Source organism: Balaenoptera acutorostrata, chromosome 5 (genome assembly GCF_949987535.1).
Source record: "Balaenoptera acutorostrata chromosome 5, mBalAcu1.1, whole genome shotgun sequence".
In the NCBI taxonomy this organism is placed as follows: Eukaryota; Metazoa; Chordata; class Mammalia; order Artiodactyla; family Balaenopteridae; genus Balaenoptera; species Balaenoptera acutorostrata.
In genome coordinates this window covers 80,843,426-80,862,287 of record NC_080068.1, presented here as the reverse complement: position 1 = coordinate 80,862,287, position 18,862 = coordinate 80,843,426, and the positions used below count along the sequence as shown (strand labels likewise).

The window sequence follows — 18,862 nt, the reverse complement described above, 5'->3', positions numbered from 1 at the left end:
TAGTTGTGGCGCATGGGCTTAGTTGCTCCGCAGCATGTGGGGTCTTCCTGGACCAGGGCTCATACTGTGTCCCCTGCATTGGCAGGCAGATTCCCAACCACTGTGCCACCAGAGAAGCCCTAAAAATATTTTTATAACGTTCAATATTGAGACTTTGAGAAAAAGTAAAGTAAAAATATCCTTTAAAGGATTAAAAGTAGACTTTTACAGCCTTCAGCTATGAGGAGTATTTAGAATTTCACACTAATAATAATATTAATATATTATTGATAAATGCATTAGAGTGAGGGATAACTCTGCTAACACTTTGGCTGATTTTTTTTTCTGTGTGAGATTATATTAATGTTCTTCATATCGTGTGACATGACTAAGACAGCTCACCCGTTTAGTGACAAGACCAGATGAACACATCCATAAATTTATAAGGATCAAGATATTTAAACGTATTTCAAAATAAAATTAAGGCACCATCTTACCTATACCTTTGGTATAGGTAGCACGTTAAACACTTTGCTGGAATTCTCCGTTCTTGAAAAAATGGAAAAATTGTCTGAATGTGTGCTGACTCCTTAGACTCTCTAACTGAAGATCATTTTGGGTTAATTATATTAACAGGATCACATAGCATTAGATTTTAAATATATGTATATAGGTATATGTGCTCATGGCAAGGGAGCAATACATATTTGCTAATAATTCATTAGCAGTATCTAACAAACGCATGTTTGTCCCTAAAAGCAGTCATTATGGGAGCTCTTTTGATCCCTATTTGATGTCTTCAGGAGGAAGTTTTTTTAGAACAAAAATGTCAATTTAAATATGATCTTCCAATTGGCCAATTTTTGATGAACATCAACTATGACATGTGAATGTTTATCACTTTTGCATTTCATATGTTGCCAAAATGGATTAATTACCTTCCTTTTCTAATAGCTGTGTATAGTACATTATATTAACTCCCTTTAAAGTATTATTTCTCTTATACGTTTGTACATTTAGTTTATTTTGTAACCAGATGGTGGAGGATGGTGTTGATAGTATGTAACAAGAGCAATTTATATGAAGAATGAATATTTGCTTTTACTAATGATAGTAAGAATTTAAAGTGCTTTCTTATTAATGTGGAAGGAACCTTCATCTATTGTTATTCCTACCAGTTCTTGCAAACCATGTATTACTGATTAGTACTTAACGAATGTTAAGCCTGGGACACTGTGCATTTAAAAAAAAAAAAAAATTCGGACTTCAGAAAACCAAAAGAGGCGTGTCAGTAAACATTCTGAACTAATCAAAAGCACAGTAAAAAGTTTATAGGTAAACGTCAGAAGACAAGTCGAGTCAAGAGTGTTCCGCAAGTCACAGGAAGTCTCCCCCAACCCCCGCCGCCAGCACCCTCACGGAGGGGAGGTTTTCTGTGTTGTCGGGTGAGAAAGTAATGAGAGGGGAACCACAGAGCTGACTCAGTAAGACAGGTGTGAGAGCTTCCAATTTTGTTGCTGTAACAATCGCTAATGTCCCCAGGGCTCCCACACACCAGTGAAAGAGTAGGTATACAACAGCTCGGGAATGAGTATTAATGCTCTTGACAGTTTTAACTTTAGTATACTACTAACTAGCAGTTGATGCCACGCTATTTCAGAGAAATCCTTGGTACTAAAGACCACAACCTAGTACGGAATTCCCAGGACTGTCTGCTTTTTTTTTTTTTTTTTTTTTCCGTCAAGCCCCAAGTACCCATTTCCTGCTCTGTAGAACTTATCTCATGCTGACTTTCCATAAGGAGCAGCTAAGAAGGATGCGTCCCAGGCCCCAAATGTCCATCTCACCTGTTGCTTATTTGTAAGACAGCAGCAAACTAAGGGAGAGTGTGGACAGCGCTGGTGAAGATGGGGCTTCTGCCTTTATCTACATGTTCTAGATATGCCAATGAAATGGACTATGGTTTTGTCCATGACAACAATTTTTTGCCTATGACAGAAAAATTTTGCTTTGATAGGTTTGATTATTTTTAAGGATCTGAGACCTGCTTCATGACTGATGAAATATATGGTAATCATTTAAGACTCCAAAGAAAAGGGTTAGCAAAAAATTAGAACATTAGAATCATGCAGGTCTTAAAAGATCATCCAGAGTATTCCATAATGCTCCCATCCCAGTAAATGACCTATACCCTGTGTTTGAATAGCAGCAAATCTGTCTTTTTAAGCAGCCCATTGCATCTGGAAAGCTCTATCTAGTCAAATCTCATATATATATATATATATCTGTCTCACTGAAACTGTCTGCTGCTCCTTACTCAGTGCATGTATTTTAATAGCTTTGCCAAAGCAAAGGCAGGTGTGTGCCCCTTTCCTGATTCAATAGCCTTGACTCTGCATTTCTTCATTGTAATTATTTAATCCTCACTTGTCTTATGGGTTAGGCACAAAATCTGAGTCTTCCTTTGCTCTGATTTTGGCTTCAATTATCTCTACTGTGTAACCAATAATTCCCATAAACTTCATCTGCTACTCTAATTTGGCTTTCATCAGCTCCTGGATTTCCAAATGTATCTGATGCATTTCTGGGACAACCTTCCAAACATATGATATCCTAAATTAAATAGTATCTTCCCTTCCAGAACAACTCTCCTGCCCAAAGACGAACTTATTTTATTGTACTACTATGTTTCTAGTCTTCCAGGTTGAAAGTATATTTCGTTAACTTTTTATTTTGACATACAGTCAATCCTCATTATTCACAGATTGCATGTTAGTGAATTCGTCCACTGGATAAAATTTTTAACCCCCCCCCCAAATCGATACTCGCAGTGCTTTTGCGGTCATCATGGACACGTGCAGATGGGTGAGACATTTGAGTTGCCCAGTGTGCCCAGTTCCCTGCCGAGGTTGAACAGGGGAACACTGTGCCTTCTTGTCTCAGCTTAATACTGCAAACAAGTGCTCTTTTCATGGTCTATTCAGTGCCACATTTTCCACATTTTTGTGGGTTTTTTTCTTGGGAATTTTGCTATGCAAAATGGCTTCAAAGTACAGTGCCAAAGCACATGAGCATAGTGTTCCTGAGTGTAAGAGAGCTGCAAAGTGCATTAGGGAGAAAACCTATGCGCTAACAAGCTTCACTCAGGCATGAGTCATGAGTCGTAGTGCTGTGGGCCAATGTGAGTGAATCAGCAATATATATTAAATAAGGTCTTTAAACAGAACACACGTAAAACAGGTTTTATACTGATCAGTTGAAGAAAAAAAAAAATACTGTGACCAGAGGCTCGCAGGAACCTAACCTTTTATCTCTCTTAGGAGCAAGGCTTCAATGTTCCCTAATTCTGTGTTGACAGAAACTTCATAGAACATTACTGCAGATAATGAGAAAGGACTGTCATTTCAGACTTACAGAAAAGTTGCAAGAAGAGTAAAGTGAATTTACTTATACCCTTCATCAGGAGTCCCCAAATGATAGTATTTTACCACATTTGCTTTATCCCCCCTCCCACCCTCTCTATGTCTATGTGTGTGTATGTGTGTATACACACACCTATAATTCTAACATATATCTGTATCATCTGCACTTAAATGCTTCAATGTGTATTTCCTAAAAATAAGGACATTTCCTTATATAACAATACAGTTATCAATTAGGAAACTAACATGAATTCAGTATTCCCTAACCTGTAGATCCTAATTTACCCCTTGCCGCAATAATACTGGATCATGGGTTGCATTCAGATGTCATGTCTCTATAGCCATCTGTAATTCAGTACAGTTCCTTAGTCCTTGACATTAATATTCTTGAGGAGCATACATCAGTTACTTTGTAGAATAATGTTTCTTCATGATTAAATTTTTTTAAGATTTTTAAAATATTTATTATTATTTACTTTTGGCTGTGTTAGGTCTTTGTTGCTGTGCACGGGCTTTCTTTAGCTGCGGTGAGCGGGAGCTACTCTTTGTTGTAGTGCACGGGCTTCTCATTGCGATGGCTTGTCTTGTAGCGGAGCACGGGTTCTAGGGCACGTGGGCTCAGTAGTTGTGGCTCACAGGCTCTAGAGCGCAGGCTCAGTAGTTGTGGGGCACGGGCTTAGTTGCTCTGCGGCATGTGGGATCTTCCGGGACCAGGGCTTGAACCCGTGTCCCCCGCACTGGCTGGCAAGTGGATTCTTAACCACCGCACCACCAGAGAAGCCCTCTTCATGGTTAAATTTATATTACGCTTTTTTTGCAGGAATATTACAAAAATGATGTGTCCTCCTCAGGACATGGTATCAGGAGGAATAGGCTATTGATTTTGTTCCATTTCTCGTAATGTTAGTTGATCACTTATTTAAGATGGTGTCTGCCAGGTTTCTCCATTGCAAAATTATTGTTGATGTCCTCCAGCCAGAGACCCCCCTGGGAATACACCTCTGGTTAAACAAAGTTGGGTTTGTTGGCTCAGGACAACAAGGGAAAGTGCACACCATGAGGAACTGTGGGGCATCTCAGTAAGAGTGTATTAAAAGGTGCTTATTATCAGATTTGGACTTATACGATCAATTATTGGGGGGAGGTTTGAAGGAAATGTGGTTTTACTCTAGAGTGGGTGCTATCAAAATGGGCGGTTTCACTGTTGGTTATATTAATAATTTGTATATAGAAGACGAGGAATGGAGCAAAGCTAAACCTGTGTTTGATAAAGAAGCAACACTCACGGCAGTGGGGAGAGGAGGATGTTGGTCATTTTTTGTGGTTTGGACAGTATTCTTGTTTTTTTTTTTTCTGTATCCACATGTGATTATGGAGTGGTTCTGTTTTTGTTTCATTCCAGCATGGTCATAGAGCATCTAATATTGGTGTTCTATGAAATTATTTACATTCAGCAAGGGAACACCATCACCTAGGTGTGAGAGCCAGATCTGCTCCTGTTTGATAATAGTCAGGGACTGATTTTTTTTCTTGTTTATTACTATTTTCACCCTTTGTTAATTAATGTAAGCATCTTTACTGACATAGGCAGGTGGGTAGACAGATGGGTGAGTGGCTGGGTGGATGAAAGTACAGATGGATGGGAAGGGAGAGAGCGCTTCCTCACAATAGAAAGTTAATTGATAAATGTAAAAAATGATAGAAATAGAACATCATTATTTGCCAACTGTAATAATTTGAGGCAAGGATCTTCAATAGATGCTCTAACTAGTGGATGAAAGGTTGAGGAACAACAGGACACTTTATAGTCTCAAAGTATTTCCATACAAGACACCTATCAATTACAAAAGAAAAATAGCTATTTTATAAAGCAGAAAAATTGTAATCACTCTGGTGTGATGATGGTGGTGGTACAAGCCAACTTTTACTGAAAAGTTACTGTGTGAGAAGTACTTTATATTGATTTAATCCCAATGAGGTAGATAGTATGGACATTCTGAGGTTTTTAAAGGCTTATGATCTAGCCCTGGATATGCCCTTGATGTTTAACCAAGCCAGTATTCAAACCCAGGATTCCTCTTAACAGCCGTACTATGCCAGCTCTTTCTCGTATATATAAAATCTGTCACTCAATTTCCCGTTAAATGTCTCTCCTTTGCGCCCCTTCTTTTCCCGCTGTAATCAGGGCATAAGCTCTCTTTACCTTGTGTATGGATTACTGCCGCAGTTTCCAAATGATCCTCCCTATTCCTGTTTCTTCTTTGTCATATCTGCCGTATGGAGTGTTTCCCTTTGTATCTTTCCGTAAGATCACATTTATCATGTCATCACCATGCCTACTTCATCAAATCCACATCCCTCATTTTCAAGACCTTCAGTAATTTGGTCCCATTACCATAATTTGATTCCCTATCCCATTAGGAAGTTTTGTTCACAGACCCCTACCCCCTAAGCTCCAGGTGGTCTTGTCCATCAGGAAAGCTCTCTTTTCTACCCTATTCTTTTTCTGAATTCTACTCATTTTCAAGTCATAGCTTCTCCAAAATCTTTCCCCAGCCAGGGCCTCAAAATCAGTCTGGTGTCTAGAATGTGTTCCATTCAGTTTAATATGGAATTGTTTTCTGTTTTCTACAGGTGCCTTAGTTTTGACTCTGTCTAAAGCAAGTTAGTTTGCGTTGGGGACCATGCAGTGTTTTGTTTCCCCAACACCCAGCTGAGTGTTGGGTACATGGTAGAGTCTGAACATACGGAGAACTGGCTGACTGATGAATTACTCTAAACAGACAGGTCAGCCAAGTGCAGGGAGACCCCTGTAAGTAAGTAAGTAAGTAAGTAAGCTGCATTTTGGACATGGTATGAAAATGTTTTTCTTGGAGTTGACTGAAGTGGATGATGAATTGCTTTTGTTCTGTATGTTCCTCTGTATGTATTCTTTCCTCTCCCATTTGATTATGAGAAATAAATGCTGTTGACCCCCAAATTCCCAGAACATAGAGGAACAGCAAGAGACTGATAATTTATAGACTAATTATAATATAACCCCGTATATCGTACAACAAACTACACTACTTGGTGTTCCTCTAACACATCCTGAACTTCTTAAGCCCTCCTCATTTTCCTCATGCTGCTACTCTTCTAGAGGATATTTCTTCCTTTCTACCTGAGAAAATCTTGTCTATATTTCAAGTCCTAACTTAATTGTCATCTTCTCTGATAAACTCTCCCTGATCATTAGACAAAATTAATCATTCCTCTCTTCCTGCTTTAGTAGCGTTTTGCTTATCCCTTTATTCTAGAACTTGCTATGCATTACTGGGAACAGCTGACTGCTGTCTGGCCCCAATATATTGTGAATGCTGAGGGCAGTAGTTGTGGCTCACGGGCTCAGTAGTTGTGGCTCACGGGCTCTAGAGCACAGGCTCAGTAGTTGTGGCACACGGGCTTAGTTGCTCTGCGGCATGTGGGATCTTCCCGAACCCAGGCTTGAACCCATGTCCCCTGCATTGGCAGGTGGATTCTTAACCACTGCACCACCAGGGAAGCCCAGGATCTAAGGTTTTATTCTCATCATGCTATTTTTATCTAAGATTGTTTTAAAATTTATTTATTTGGTTGCCCTGGGTCTTAGTTGCAGCACGTGGGCTCCTTAGTTGAGGCTCACCAGCTCCTTTGTTGCGGCATGCGAACTCTTAGTTGCGGCATGCCTGTGGGATCTAGTTCCCTGACCAGGGATCAAACCCGGGCCCCCTGCATTGGGAGCGCTGAGTCTTAACCACTGCATCACCAGGGAAGTCCCTATCTAAGACTTTTTAATTCTACCTTTTTAAGCCCCAATATTAAATGTTATTATTTTATGTTACTAGTTTTTAAAGTATAATTGACATACAACATTATTAGTTTCATAGATACAACATTCTATTATTTTCTTTGTTTACATACCCAGAAGTGGAATTGCTGGGTCGTATGGTATTTCTATTTTTAATTTTTTGAGGAACCTTCATATTGTTTTCCACAGCTGCACCAATTTACATTCCCACCAGCAGTGCATGAGGGTTCTTTTTTCCTACAGATCCTCACCAACACTTGTAATTTCTTGTCATTTTGACAAAAGCCATTCTGACAGGTGTGAGATGATAACTCACTATGGTTTTGGTTTGCATTTCCCTGATGATTAGTGATGTTGAGCATCTTTTCATCTACTTATTGGCCATCTGTATGTCTTCTTTGGAAAAATGTCTATTCAGATTCTCTGCCCATTTTTTAATTGGATTGTTCGTTCTTTTGTTGTTGAGCTGTATGAGTTCTTTGTATAATTTGGATATTAACCCCTTATTTGATACACGATTTGCAAATATCCTCTCTCTTTTTGCTTCCTTGTTGGTTTCATTGGTGTACAGAAGCCTTTTAGTTAGATGTAGCAACTAATTTATTTTTAGGCTTAGCTGTATATCTACCAGTTTATTTACACACCAATACTTCTTGCATCTCAAATTTTCTTCTACCTGAAATAAATCCTTTAGGATTTCCTTCTAAAGAAATAAGCCACAGAATAGAGAGCTCAGAAATGAACCAACATTTATATGGGCAATTAATCTACAACAAAGGAGGGAAGAATATACAGTGGGGAAAAAGACATCCTTTTCAGTAAATGGTGTTGGGAAAACTGGACAGCTACATGCAAAAGAATCAAACTGGACTACTGTCTCACACCATGCACAAAAATAAATTCAAAATGGATTAAAGACTTAAATGTAAGACCTGAAACCATAAAGCATATAGAAGAAAACATAGGCAATAACTCTTTGACATCAGTCTTAGTAATATTTTTTTGAATATGTTGCCTCAGGCAAGTGAAACAAAAGCAAAAATAAGCAAATGAGACTACATCAAACTAAAAATCTTTTGCACAGTGAAGGGAACTATCAACCAAATGAAAAGGCCACCTACTGAATGGGAGAAGATATTTACTGACAATATATCCAATAGGGGGTTAATATCCAAACTATATAAAGAACTTGTACAACTCAACATCAAAAAACAAACAACCTGATTAAAAATGGGAAGAGGATCTGAATAGATATTTTTCCAAAGAAGAAATACAGACGACCAGCAGGCATATGAAAAGATGTTCACCATCACTAATCATCAGGAAAATGCAAATCAAAACCACAATGAGGGCCGCTCCGCCGTCCCGCCGTCTGGCCCTGCGGACCCACCACCGATCCACCGACGGATTGCCGATCTGCCCAGCTCTCGCGTGCGCCATGTCTGGTTCCTCCAGCGTCGCCGCTATGAAGAAAGTGGTTCAACAGCTCCGGCTGGAGGCCGGGCTCAACCGCGTGAAGGTTTCCCAGGCAGCTGCAGATTTGAAACAATTCTGTCTGCAGAATGCTCAACATGACCCCCTGCTGACTGGAGTATCTTCAAGTACAAATCCCTTCAGACCTCAGAGAGTCTGTTCCTTTTTGTAGTAAAATGAATCTTTGCAAGGTTTTTAAACCACTTTTCATAAACCGGTGAATATTCAAAGGAAAGCTAAATCTGAAGCCTGTACCAAAAAAAAGCCTGTCTCTGTAACACGTGCCATACTATACAAACTTCTACTTTTGTCAGTCTACCTCTCTGAATATTCATGAATTTCTGTTTCACAAGGGTAATTATTTTGTATACACTGGTGGCAGCATACAATAAAATACTTAGTATAAAAGTTAGAAAAAAAAAAAAAAACCACAATGAGATATCACCTCACACCTGTCAGAATGGCTATTATCAAAAAGACAACAAGTGTTGGTGAAGATGTGAAGAAAAGGAAACCCTTGTGCAGTGTTGGTGGGAATGTAAACTGGTGCAGCCCCTATGGAAAACGTATGGAGGTTCCACAAAAAATTAAAAATACAACAACCTTATCCAGCAATTTCACTCCTGGCTATTTTATCCAAAGAAAATGAAAGCACTAATTAGAAAAGATATATGCACCCCTATGCCCATTGCAGCATTATTTACAATAACCAAGATATGGAAGCAACCCAAGCACCCATCAGTAGATGAATGGGTAAAGAAGATATGGTGTGTGTGCGTGTGTGTATGTATACACACACACACACACACACACACACACTAATCAAAATAAGTCAGAGAAAGACAAATACTGTGTGATTTCACTTACAATGTGGCATCTGGGAAACAAAACAAATGAACAAACATAACAAAACAGTATAGATACAGAGACCAAACAGGTGTTTGCTAGAGAGGAGGGGTGTAGGGAGAGGAAAGAAATAGGTGAGGGAGATTGAGGTACTAACTTCCAGTTGCAAAATAAGTGAGTCACAGGTATGAAATGTACAGCATGGGGAATATAGTCAGAAAGTATGTAATATCTTTGTATGGTGATGTATCTTAACTGGACTTATCATGGTGATCATTCTGAAATGTATAGAAAAAAATCACTATACTGTGTAACAGGAACTAACATGGGTTAGTTGTAGGTCCAGAAGCAAACAAACTCACTCATAGAAAAAGAGACCAGATTTGTGGTTATCAGAGGGAGGGGTGAGCAATGGATAAAGACAGTCAAAATGTACAAACTTCTAAGATAACTAAGTACTAGGGATGTAATGTACAACATGGTAAATATAATTAACACTTTTATATATGAAAGAGTAAATCCAAAGAGTTCTCATCACACACAAATTTTTTTCTATTTCTTCAATTTTGTATCTATATGAGATGATGGGTGTTCATTAAACTTGTGATAAGCATGATGTATATAAGTCAAATGATTATTCTGTACACCTTAAACCTATATATTGCTATATGTCAATTATGTCTCAGTGAAACTGGAAAAAATAAAATAATTGATACGAAACAAAGAAGGCAGGAAACTCACTTTTTGTTTTTCTAAAAATATCCTCTTTTGCCGAAAGATTACTTTGTTGCTTATTTAATTCTAGGCTGACAGTCTAGACATTTCTTTTTTTTTAAATAGATCTTTATTGGAGTATAATTGCTTCACAATACAGTGTTAGTTTCTGTTGTACACCAAAGTGAATCAGCCATATGCATACATATGTCCCTGTATCCCCTCCCTCTCGAGCCTCCCTCTCATCCTCCCTGTCCCACCCCTCTAGGTCATTGCAAAGCACCGAGCTGATCTCCCTGTGCTATGCTGCTGCTTCCCACTAGCTAACTATTTTACATTTGGTAGTGTATATATGTCGATGCTACTCTCACTTCGCCCCAGCTTCCCCCTCCCACCCCGTGTCCTCAGGTCCATTCTCTGTGTCTACATCTTTATTACTGCCCTGCCAATAGGTTCATCAGTACCATTTTTTTTTTTTTTTTTTAGATTCCATATATGTGTGTTAACATAACGGTATTTGTTTTTCTCTTTCTGACTTACTTAACTCTGTATAACAGACTCTAGGTCCATCCACCTCACTACAAATAACTCAATTTTGTTTCTTTTTATGGCTGAGCATTATTCCATTGTATCTATGTGCCACAATGGAATATCCATTCATCTTTATCCATTCATCTGTTGATGGACACTTAGGTTGCTTCCATGTCCTGGCTGTTGTAAATAGTGCTGCAATGAACATGTGGTACATGTCTCTTTTTGAATTATGGTTTTCTCAGGGTATATACCCAGTAGTGGGATTGCTGGGTCATATGGTTGTTCTATTTTTAGTTTTTTAAGGAACCTCCATACTGTTCTCCATAGTGGTTGTATCAATTTACATTCCCACCAACAGTGCAGGAGGGTTCCCTTTTCTCTGCACTCTCTCCAGCATTTGTTTCTAGATTTTTTGATAATTGTCATTCTGACTGGTGTGAGGTGATACCTCATTGTAGTTTTGATTTGCATTTCTCTAACAATTAGTGATGTTGAGCATCTTTTCATATGCCTCTTGGCCCTCTGTATGTCTTCCTTGGTAAAATGTCTATTTATGTCTTCTGCCCATTTTTTAATTGGATTGTTTTTTTGATACTGAGCTCCGTGAGCTGTTTGTATATTTTGGAGATTAATCCTTTGTCTGTTGTTTCATTTGCAAATATTTTCTCCCATTCTGAGGGTTGTCTTTTTGTCTTATTTATGGTTTCCTTTGCTGTGCAAAAGGTTTTAAGTTTAATTAAGTCCCATTTGTTTGTTTTCATTTTCATTACTCTAGGAGGTGGGTCAAAAAAGATCTTTCTGTGGTTTATGTCAAAGAGTGTTTTTCCTATGTTTTCCTCTAAGAGTTTTATGGCGTCTGATCTTACATTTTGGTCTTTAATCCATTTGGAGTTTATTTTTGTGTATGGTGTTAGGGAGTGTTCTGATTTCATTCATTTACATGTAGCTGTCCAGTTTTCCTAGCACCACTTATTGAAGAGGCTGTCTTTTCTCCATTGTATGTTCTTGCCTCCTTTGTCATAAATTAGGTGACTATATGTGCATGGGTTTATCTCTGGGCATTCTATCCTGTACCACTGATCTATATTCCTGTTTCTGTGCCAGTACCATACTGTCTTGATTACTGTAGCTTTGTAGTATAGTCTGAAGTCTGGGAGCCTGATTCCTCCAGCTCCATTTTTCTTTCTCAAGATTGCTTTGGCTATTTGGGGTCTTTTGTGTTTCCATACGAATTGTAAAATTTTTTGTTCTAATTCTGTGAAGAATGCTATTGGTAGTTTGATAGGGACTACATTGAATCTGTAGATTGCCCCGGGTAGTATAGTCATTTTCACAATATTGATTCTTCCAATCTAAGAATATGGTATATTTCTCCATCTGTTTATGTCATCTTTGATTTCTTTCATCAGTGTTTTATAGTTTTCTGAGTACAAGTCTTTCGCCTCTTTGGGCAGGCTTATTCCTAGGTATTTTATTCTTTTTGTTGCGATCGTAAATCGGATGGTTTCCTTAATTTCTCTTTCTGATTTTTTGTTGTTGGTATGTAGGAATGCCAGAGGTTTCTGTGCATTAATTTTGAATCCTGCAATCTTACCAAATTCAATTAGTTCTAGTAGTTTTCTGGTGGCATCTTTAGGATTTTCTATGTATAGTATCATGTCATCTGCAAGCAGTGACAGTTTTACTACTTCTTTTCCAATTTGTATTCCCTTTATTTCTTTTTCTTTGATTGCCATGGCTGGAACTTCCAAAACTATGTTGAATAATAGTGGCGGGAGTAGACATCCTTCTCTTGTTCCTGATCTTAGAGGAAATGGTTTCAGTTTTTCACCATTGAGAATGATGTTTGCTGTGGGTTTGTCACATATGGCCTTTATTATGTTGAGGTAGGCTCTCTCTATGCCCACTCTCTGGAGAGTTTTTCTCATAAATGGGTGTTGAATTTTGTCAAAAGCTTTTTCTGCATCTGTTGAGATGATCATGTGGTTTTCATTCTTCAGTTTGTTAATATGATTGTATCACATTGATTGATTTGTGTATATTGAAGAATCCTTGCATTCCTGGGATAAACCCCAGGAATTCGTGTGTGTGAGCGCGTGTGGCTTAATAGTCTTTGAAACTTTTAATTTGCTGAAATTCATTAGGACTTGTTAGAAATTATGCTTCTCAAGCACTAGGGGTCACAGTGCGGCATGCAGTATCTTATTCACAGTTCCCTGAGCAGGGATCGAACCCATGCCCCCTGTAGTGGAAGCATGGAGTCCTAACCACTGGACAACCAGGGAATTCCTTGTCAGACTTTAAATAAAATGAATTTGCACTGCTAACCTACAAGAGGCCAAGCTTGTGATTACGAATATCAGGGAGGTTGTTTTTTCTTCCACCTAGTGTGAATGGTATAGCAGCAGGTTTTCTTGGTGATGAAGATTGATTTCTGATTCACCCTCAAACTGAAGGTCTTAGCTCTTTGGGGTCATGGCCTTTTGCAAGGATTTCCTGTTAGACTCACCACCTTGGGGCTCTGTGCTTTGTGTCCAATCTACCCTGCACCCACAGAAGACAAAAATCAACACTAGAGGTCACCAGGGCTTAGGGGGAAATAACAAAAAGCTGGCCTCAGAGATCCCTTATTTTCTGAGATTACTGCTTTCACTGTGCCTTGGGCCTCTGTGCATTGCTTAGTTTCATTCAAACTATGTGACACATTTTTAAATATATATTTTTAGATATTTGTATGCCATATTTGGGTTGTTTTAGTGTCATATTTGTGAGGGTTCTTTTCCACAATATTACCAGAAATAAGCCCAGCATTGTTAATCTTTTATAGTTTACTCTTTTTTCCTAAAGTGTATTGAGGTGTAGCAGTAATACAGTTAGTGAATTCCTACTGGGAACTTTTAAGAGTATTTGGATAAACTGGTGATTTTTTTTTTTTTAACTTAAGCCTTTATTTCTTTATTTTTGGCTGAGTTGGGTCTTCATTGCTCCACACGGGCTTTCTCTGGTTGCTGCAAGTGGGGGCTCCTCTTCATTGCGATGCGCGGGCTTCTCATTGCAGTGGCTTCTCTTGTTGCAGAGCACAGGCTCTAGGTGCATGGGCTCAGTAGTTGTGGCTTGCAGGCTCTAGAGCGCAGGCTCAGTAGTTGTGGCGCACGGGCTTAGTTGCTCCGCGGCATGTGGGATCTTCCCAGACCAGGGCTTGAACCCGTGATCCCTGCATTGGCAGGCGGATTCTTAACCCCTGCACCACCAGGGAAACCCTAAACTGGTGATATTTTTTAAATTACATTTTAACTATGGTTTTCCCTAAACCTTTGAAAACTATCTTGAAAATTTGATCATTTTAAGAACTACAATGTGGGATAAGATCGTGATTGTTGTAGCTACTTTACTATAAATCTTTCAGTGCTAAAAATTATCATAAGTAATAAAAGATGCTTTAATCTTTGATTCCCCAAATTGTTTGATAGGATAATTGCAACATTTATTGAGTATTTACCACATGCCAGGTGGTGTTGAAAGACTCCATCTAATCTTCACAACAACCTCATAAGCTTGATACTAGTAATTTTGATTCCACATGACAAATGAAAAAAAAAAAAGACATCTTTTAATTTGCCTGAAATCACACAGCTAGCAGGTGAAGAGCTGGGATTCAGACACGGGAATTTTGGTTCTAGAACCACAGTTAGTCCCTCTACTGTCTTTTCTGTTTGATACCAGTTGGTGTACTTAACAGATCAGATAATGAGCAAGATTGACCAAAGTGTGCTTTAAAACTTCATTTCAATGATGGCACTGAAAAAATAATTGCAAAATATGCTGGGGTTCTGATAGGGACTGTGTTGGATCTGTAGATAAGTTTGGAGAATCTCGAGCCTGTAACTGGTGAGGATTGCCATGCTAACAATATTGAGTCTTCCCATCCATGAAGATGAAAGATCTCCTTTTAGATCTTTCTCTCAGCAAGGTCTTATGGTTTACAACGTATGTATTGCATTGCTTTTGTTAAATTTGTTTTTCAGTGTTTTATTATTTTAATGCTATTGTAAATGCAGTTTTTCTATTTCATTTTTGGATTGTTTATTGTGAGTATAGAGAAATACTGTTGATTTGTATAGTCTATCCAGCCACCTTGTTGAAATCATTTATTAGTCATTGTATTTTTCCTCTGGATTCCTCAGGGTTTTCTACATACAAGACCTTGTCATCTGAGAATATTTTTTTTCCTTTTCAGTCTAGATGCCTTTATTTTTAATTTTTTCTTCACTGCACTGACTACAACCTCCAGTAAAATGTTGACTATAAGTGATAATGTGTTCCTGATCATAGGTGGAAAATATTCAGTCTTAAGCCATGAAACATGGTGCTAATTGTAGGGTTTTGTGTAAGTGCCCTTTATCAGGGCAAAGAAATTACTTTTTGTTCCCTGTGGTTGAATGGGTATTAGATTTTGGCAAAAGTTTTTCTGCATCTGTGGAGTGATCATATGGTCATGCCCTGTATTAGTGTGGCATATTCCACATTAAACTAACCTATCATTCTTGTACTATATCCCCTTTGTTGACAGTGTATATATAGCTGGGGTCAGTTTGCTAGTATCTTGCTAAGAGTTTTTGCCTCAGTGTTCATGAGGGATATATATTGGTCTGCAGTTTTTGTTTTGTGTTTTTTTCTTTTGATGTTATTGTCTCATTTGGGGTTTAGGATAATATAGACTTAAAGAATGAGTTGAAGTGGTCCTTCTACTCTTTCCTGAAAGTGTAAGGGATTATTTCTTTAAATATTGATATATCAGTTAAATACTCTGGGGTGGTGATTTTCTTTGGGAAGATTTTTAATAACTAATTGAAATTTTTTAACGTGCTGTAGATCTCTTCAGATTTTCTTTTCCTTGAGTCAGTTTCAATAATATCTGTTTCTAGAATTTGTTCATTTCACCCATGTTTTCTAATTTATTAGAAATAAAGTTATTGTTCACAGTATATCCTTATAAATTTTTTTTAAACTTCTGTAGCATCAGTATGCTACATGGCATTTCATTCCTAATTATAATAATTATGTATGAGGAAGTCCTTGCCTCCCATGAATTCACAAGTCTAATGAGGGGAGACAGACTAAAAATAAATAAATTAAAAATATTATATTTATAATAAAGTAAAATACATGATGTTATATAGGGGTGAACAAAGTGCTATGGGGTGACCAGGGCATGCCTGTCTCTGTCTAGTAAGCATTCACAAACCGTGCTGCCTTTGATTGGGACTCAGGAGGGTCGGAGTCTGCCAAGCAAAGGGGATGCAGTAGATAGGGGATTCTGGGCATGGAAAGCAGTATGTGTAAAGACAAGGCTCGGGTTCAAGTAATATCTGAAAAATACCCTGGAGGGTGCATGATAAAGAGCAGTAGAAGATAGAACTTAGGTCGAAGATACATTTACACCTGCTGAATATTCTGGCCTTGATCCTCTGGGCCACCAGATGCCAGCCAAGGTCTTTAATGATCAAATTAGTTTTCACTTTTGTTTTGTCTTAGAATTTATCGCCAGCAGCTCTGTGGAGCTTAAGACTGCAATGAGAAGGGACAGGTAACAGGTCAATCAAATAGGAGACTTTTGGACTCTAAGGGCTGAGAGATGGTGAGTACAAAAATAGAGAGTAGACAAAAAAGCCTAGCCAAATTCAAAAGAAGATTATGATAAAATTGACAGGATGTGGTGATATGGAAATAAGGAATGGTGAGGATGATGGTTGGGCACAGAGGACTTGGAGGGCATGGAGAGGAGGTAGCCTCTGGGCAGCTGCCAGACAGGAAATCAACCCAAACAACAACAAAAGTCAGATAAGATGTCCAGATGAATCATTGGCTAAGGGGCCAGGTAAAGAGGGAAAATCCAGGCAAGAGCAAACCTACAGAGACTTGGGAACCCAGGCTGGAATGACAGCTGTAGGTGGATCCTAGATAAGTTTTGTGAGCTGCCAAGAGGAAAATGACTTCATCTAACGTCCATGCTCTTAAGGTTGGGTGAGGTGGGACAGTAAGAAGTTCCAGTCCAACATGGTCATTTTGGCACTCTTATTTTTAATAAAAGCTTGGAATTAATCTAAACCCTGCTTGAAGTAGGATAATGATATTGACTGATAATTCTGCACCAGCTAATGTTCTTCCTGCAGGTAACTCAGATACTACACAGAGACCGTCATTAATTCTGAAATCATAGAGGAATTATTTAGAAAGCAACTCTTTAAAAACCTCTTTAGTTCTGCCAAAGTGTTAATGCATCTTTTCAAAGCATTCAGGAGCTGGACAGATACAAATGGATGCAGTGACTATGAAGAATAAATGATGACATACCTCGTCTTGATTTACACTTTTGTAAGAGGTCCCTTTTTATGTGTGACATTCTGTGACTTAATTTTTCCTATCCATGACATTCTAGTGTTTTTTAATTGCCAACCATTCGGATGTGCTGTCAGTATGAATCAGGTTTTTTGTATAATTAAGCCAGCTTATCTGTCACCCAGCATAATTAATCCATTCTATTTTAATTACTTTTCCATTTCCAGAGCCAATCATCCTATATTAATACAAACATAGGAAAATCTGAGTCACTTTTGTAATATAAGTAATAATACAGAATGCCTGTCATATACTTCCCTCACATTTTAGATATTCATAATTTGATAAAATATTAGTATTTTGCCAGAAACACAGAAACCAGGAAAGATATCAGTATTTCAGTTCATTCACTTACTTCATGAACTCAACTTTCTAAACCCGATCATGTATTTCCCAGAATTTCACAGTCTTGATTCCATGTCCAACCAATGGCATATTGTAATGTAGGAAGACTTTCTGTTTCTGGAGGTAATTGCAGAGACATTGCCTGTCAGCTCATTTTTATCCCTGGTGCCTGTGTGGGTTTTTTCACGTACTCCTTCCTTAACTGAGCATGACTCTAGTCACTGGGGATGCAGCAGCGAAAGAGACAGAAGAAGGTTCTGAGTCCCATTGAGCTCACGTGGCAGTGGGGGAGACACATAGTAAACAGATAATTATAGTGATGAGTAACGTGCAAAGAATTTGAAGAAGATGGTGTGATAGAGAGGGGTTCTGTAGCTGGAGGGCTCAGAGAAGGCCTCTCTGAGGAGGTGGCATTAAAGCTGACACTTGAATGACAGGAGATGACATGAAATGATCATGGGACTAAGCATTCCAGGAGGAAGTCATGGCTAGAGCAGAGGTCACCAGTGAGAATATAACCCAGGAACCAAATGAACGCCAGCGCTGCTTGAGTGACATGAACAGGGCAAGTGGTAAGAAATGAGCTTAGAGAAGGAGAGAACGTTCAAGGTAAGGAGTGGGGATTTCATTCCAAGCTCCATGAAGAGCTGCTGGAGGATTTTAAACAAGAGAGTGATGTGATCGGATTTATGTTTTTACATAAGATTGGTCTGGCTGCTCTGTGGAGAATGGATTGATGGAGGCAAGTATGGAAACAGCAAGATAGGGTCCAGTTGAGAGATGAGTTTGGCTTGTACCAGAGGTGCAGAGAAGTAGATTCATTCAGGATTTATTTAGAGATGGATGGAGCAAGAGAACATATTTATGGGTGGCTGTTGAAGGGTGTATTATAGAAAGGGAAAAATCTGTCATGGATAACTGAGATTTTTGTTTGTTTCATAAATATTAGGACTTCAGCATCCCTTAACCATTCTGGGAAGCTCTTGCATTTGTCATTTTCAAAGATTGATTCTTTGTACAGTTGCATATTTTCCATGGTTAGAGCAGACTATGGCATTTGGCTCTCTAAATTCAAATCCAGGTTCTCCAACTTAGTGGTCTTATGACCTCAGGCATGTCTCTTAACCCCTTTATATTTGTTTCCTCTTATTTTAAAAATGGACTGATAATTTTACCTATTTCATAGGGTTTTTGACAGAAGTGACTAAGAAAATACACATAGAAAAAGTTAGCACACTACTAGTCTACAGTAAGCACTCAGTAAATGTTAGTAATTAGATATTGCATTTCTGTCTTAGCCTCCTTACTATGACACATTCAGGTC

General features: G+C 38.5%; 2 protein-coding genes across 2 annotated transcripts in view; both read left to right on the top strand.

Annotated features, from left to right (window-relative positions):
* Positions 1-18,862, top strand: part of NWD2 (NACHT and WD repeat domain containing 2) — a 187,764-nt gene that overhangs the window by 55,129 nt on the left and 113,773 nt on the right. The gene's annotated exons all lie outside the window — the stretch shown is intronic.
* On the top strand, positions 8,585-8,952 carry LOC114237263 (guanine nucleotide-binding protein G(I)/G(S)/G(O) subunit gamma-5-like). Its single transcript, XM_057546987.1, has one exon. The coding sequence runs from the start codon at positions 8,666-8,668 to the stop codon at positions 8,870-8,872; it is 207 nt and encodes a 68-aa protein (XP_057402970.1). The 5' UTR covers positions 8,585-8,665; the 3' UTR covers positions 8,873-8,952.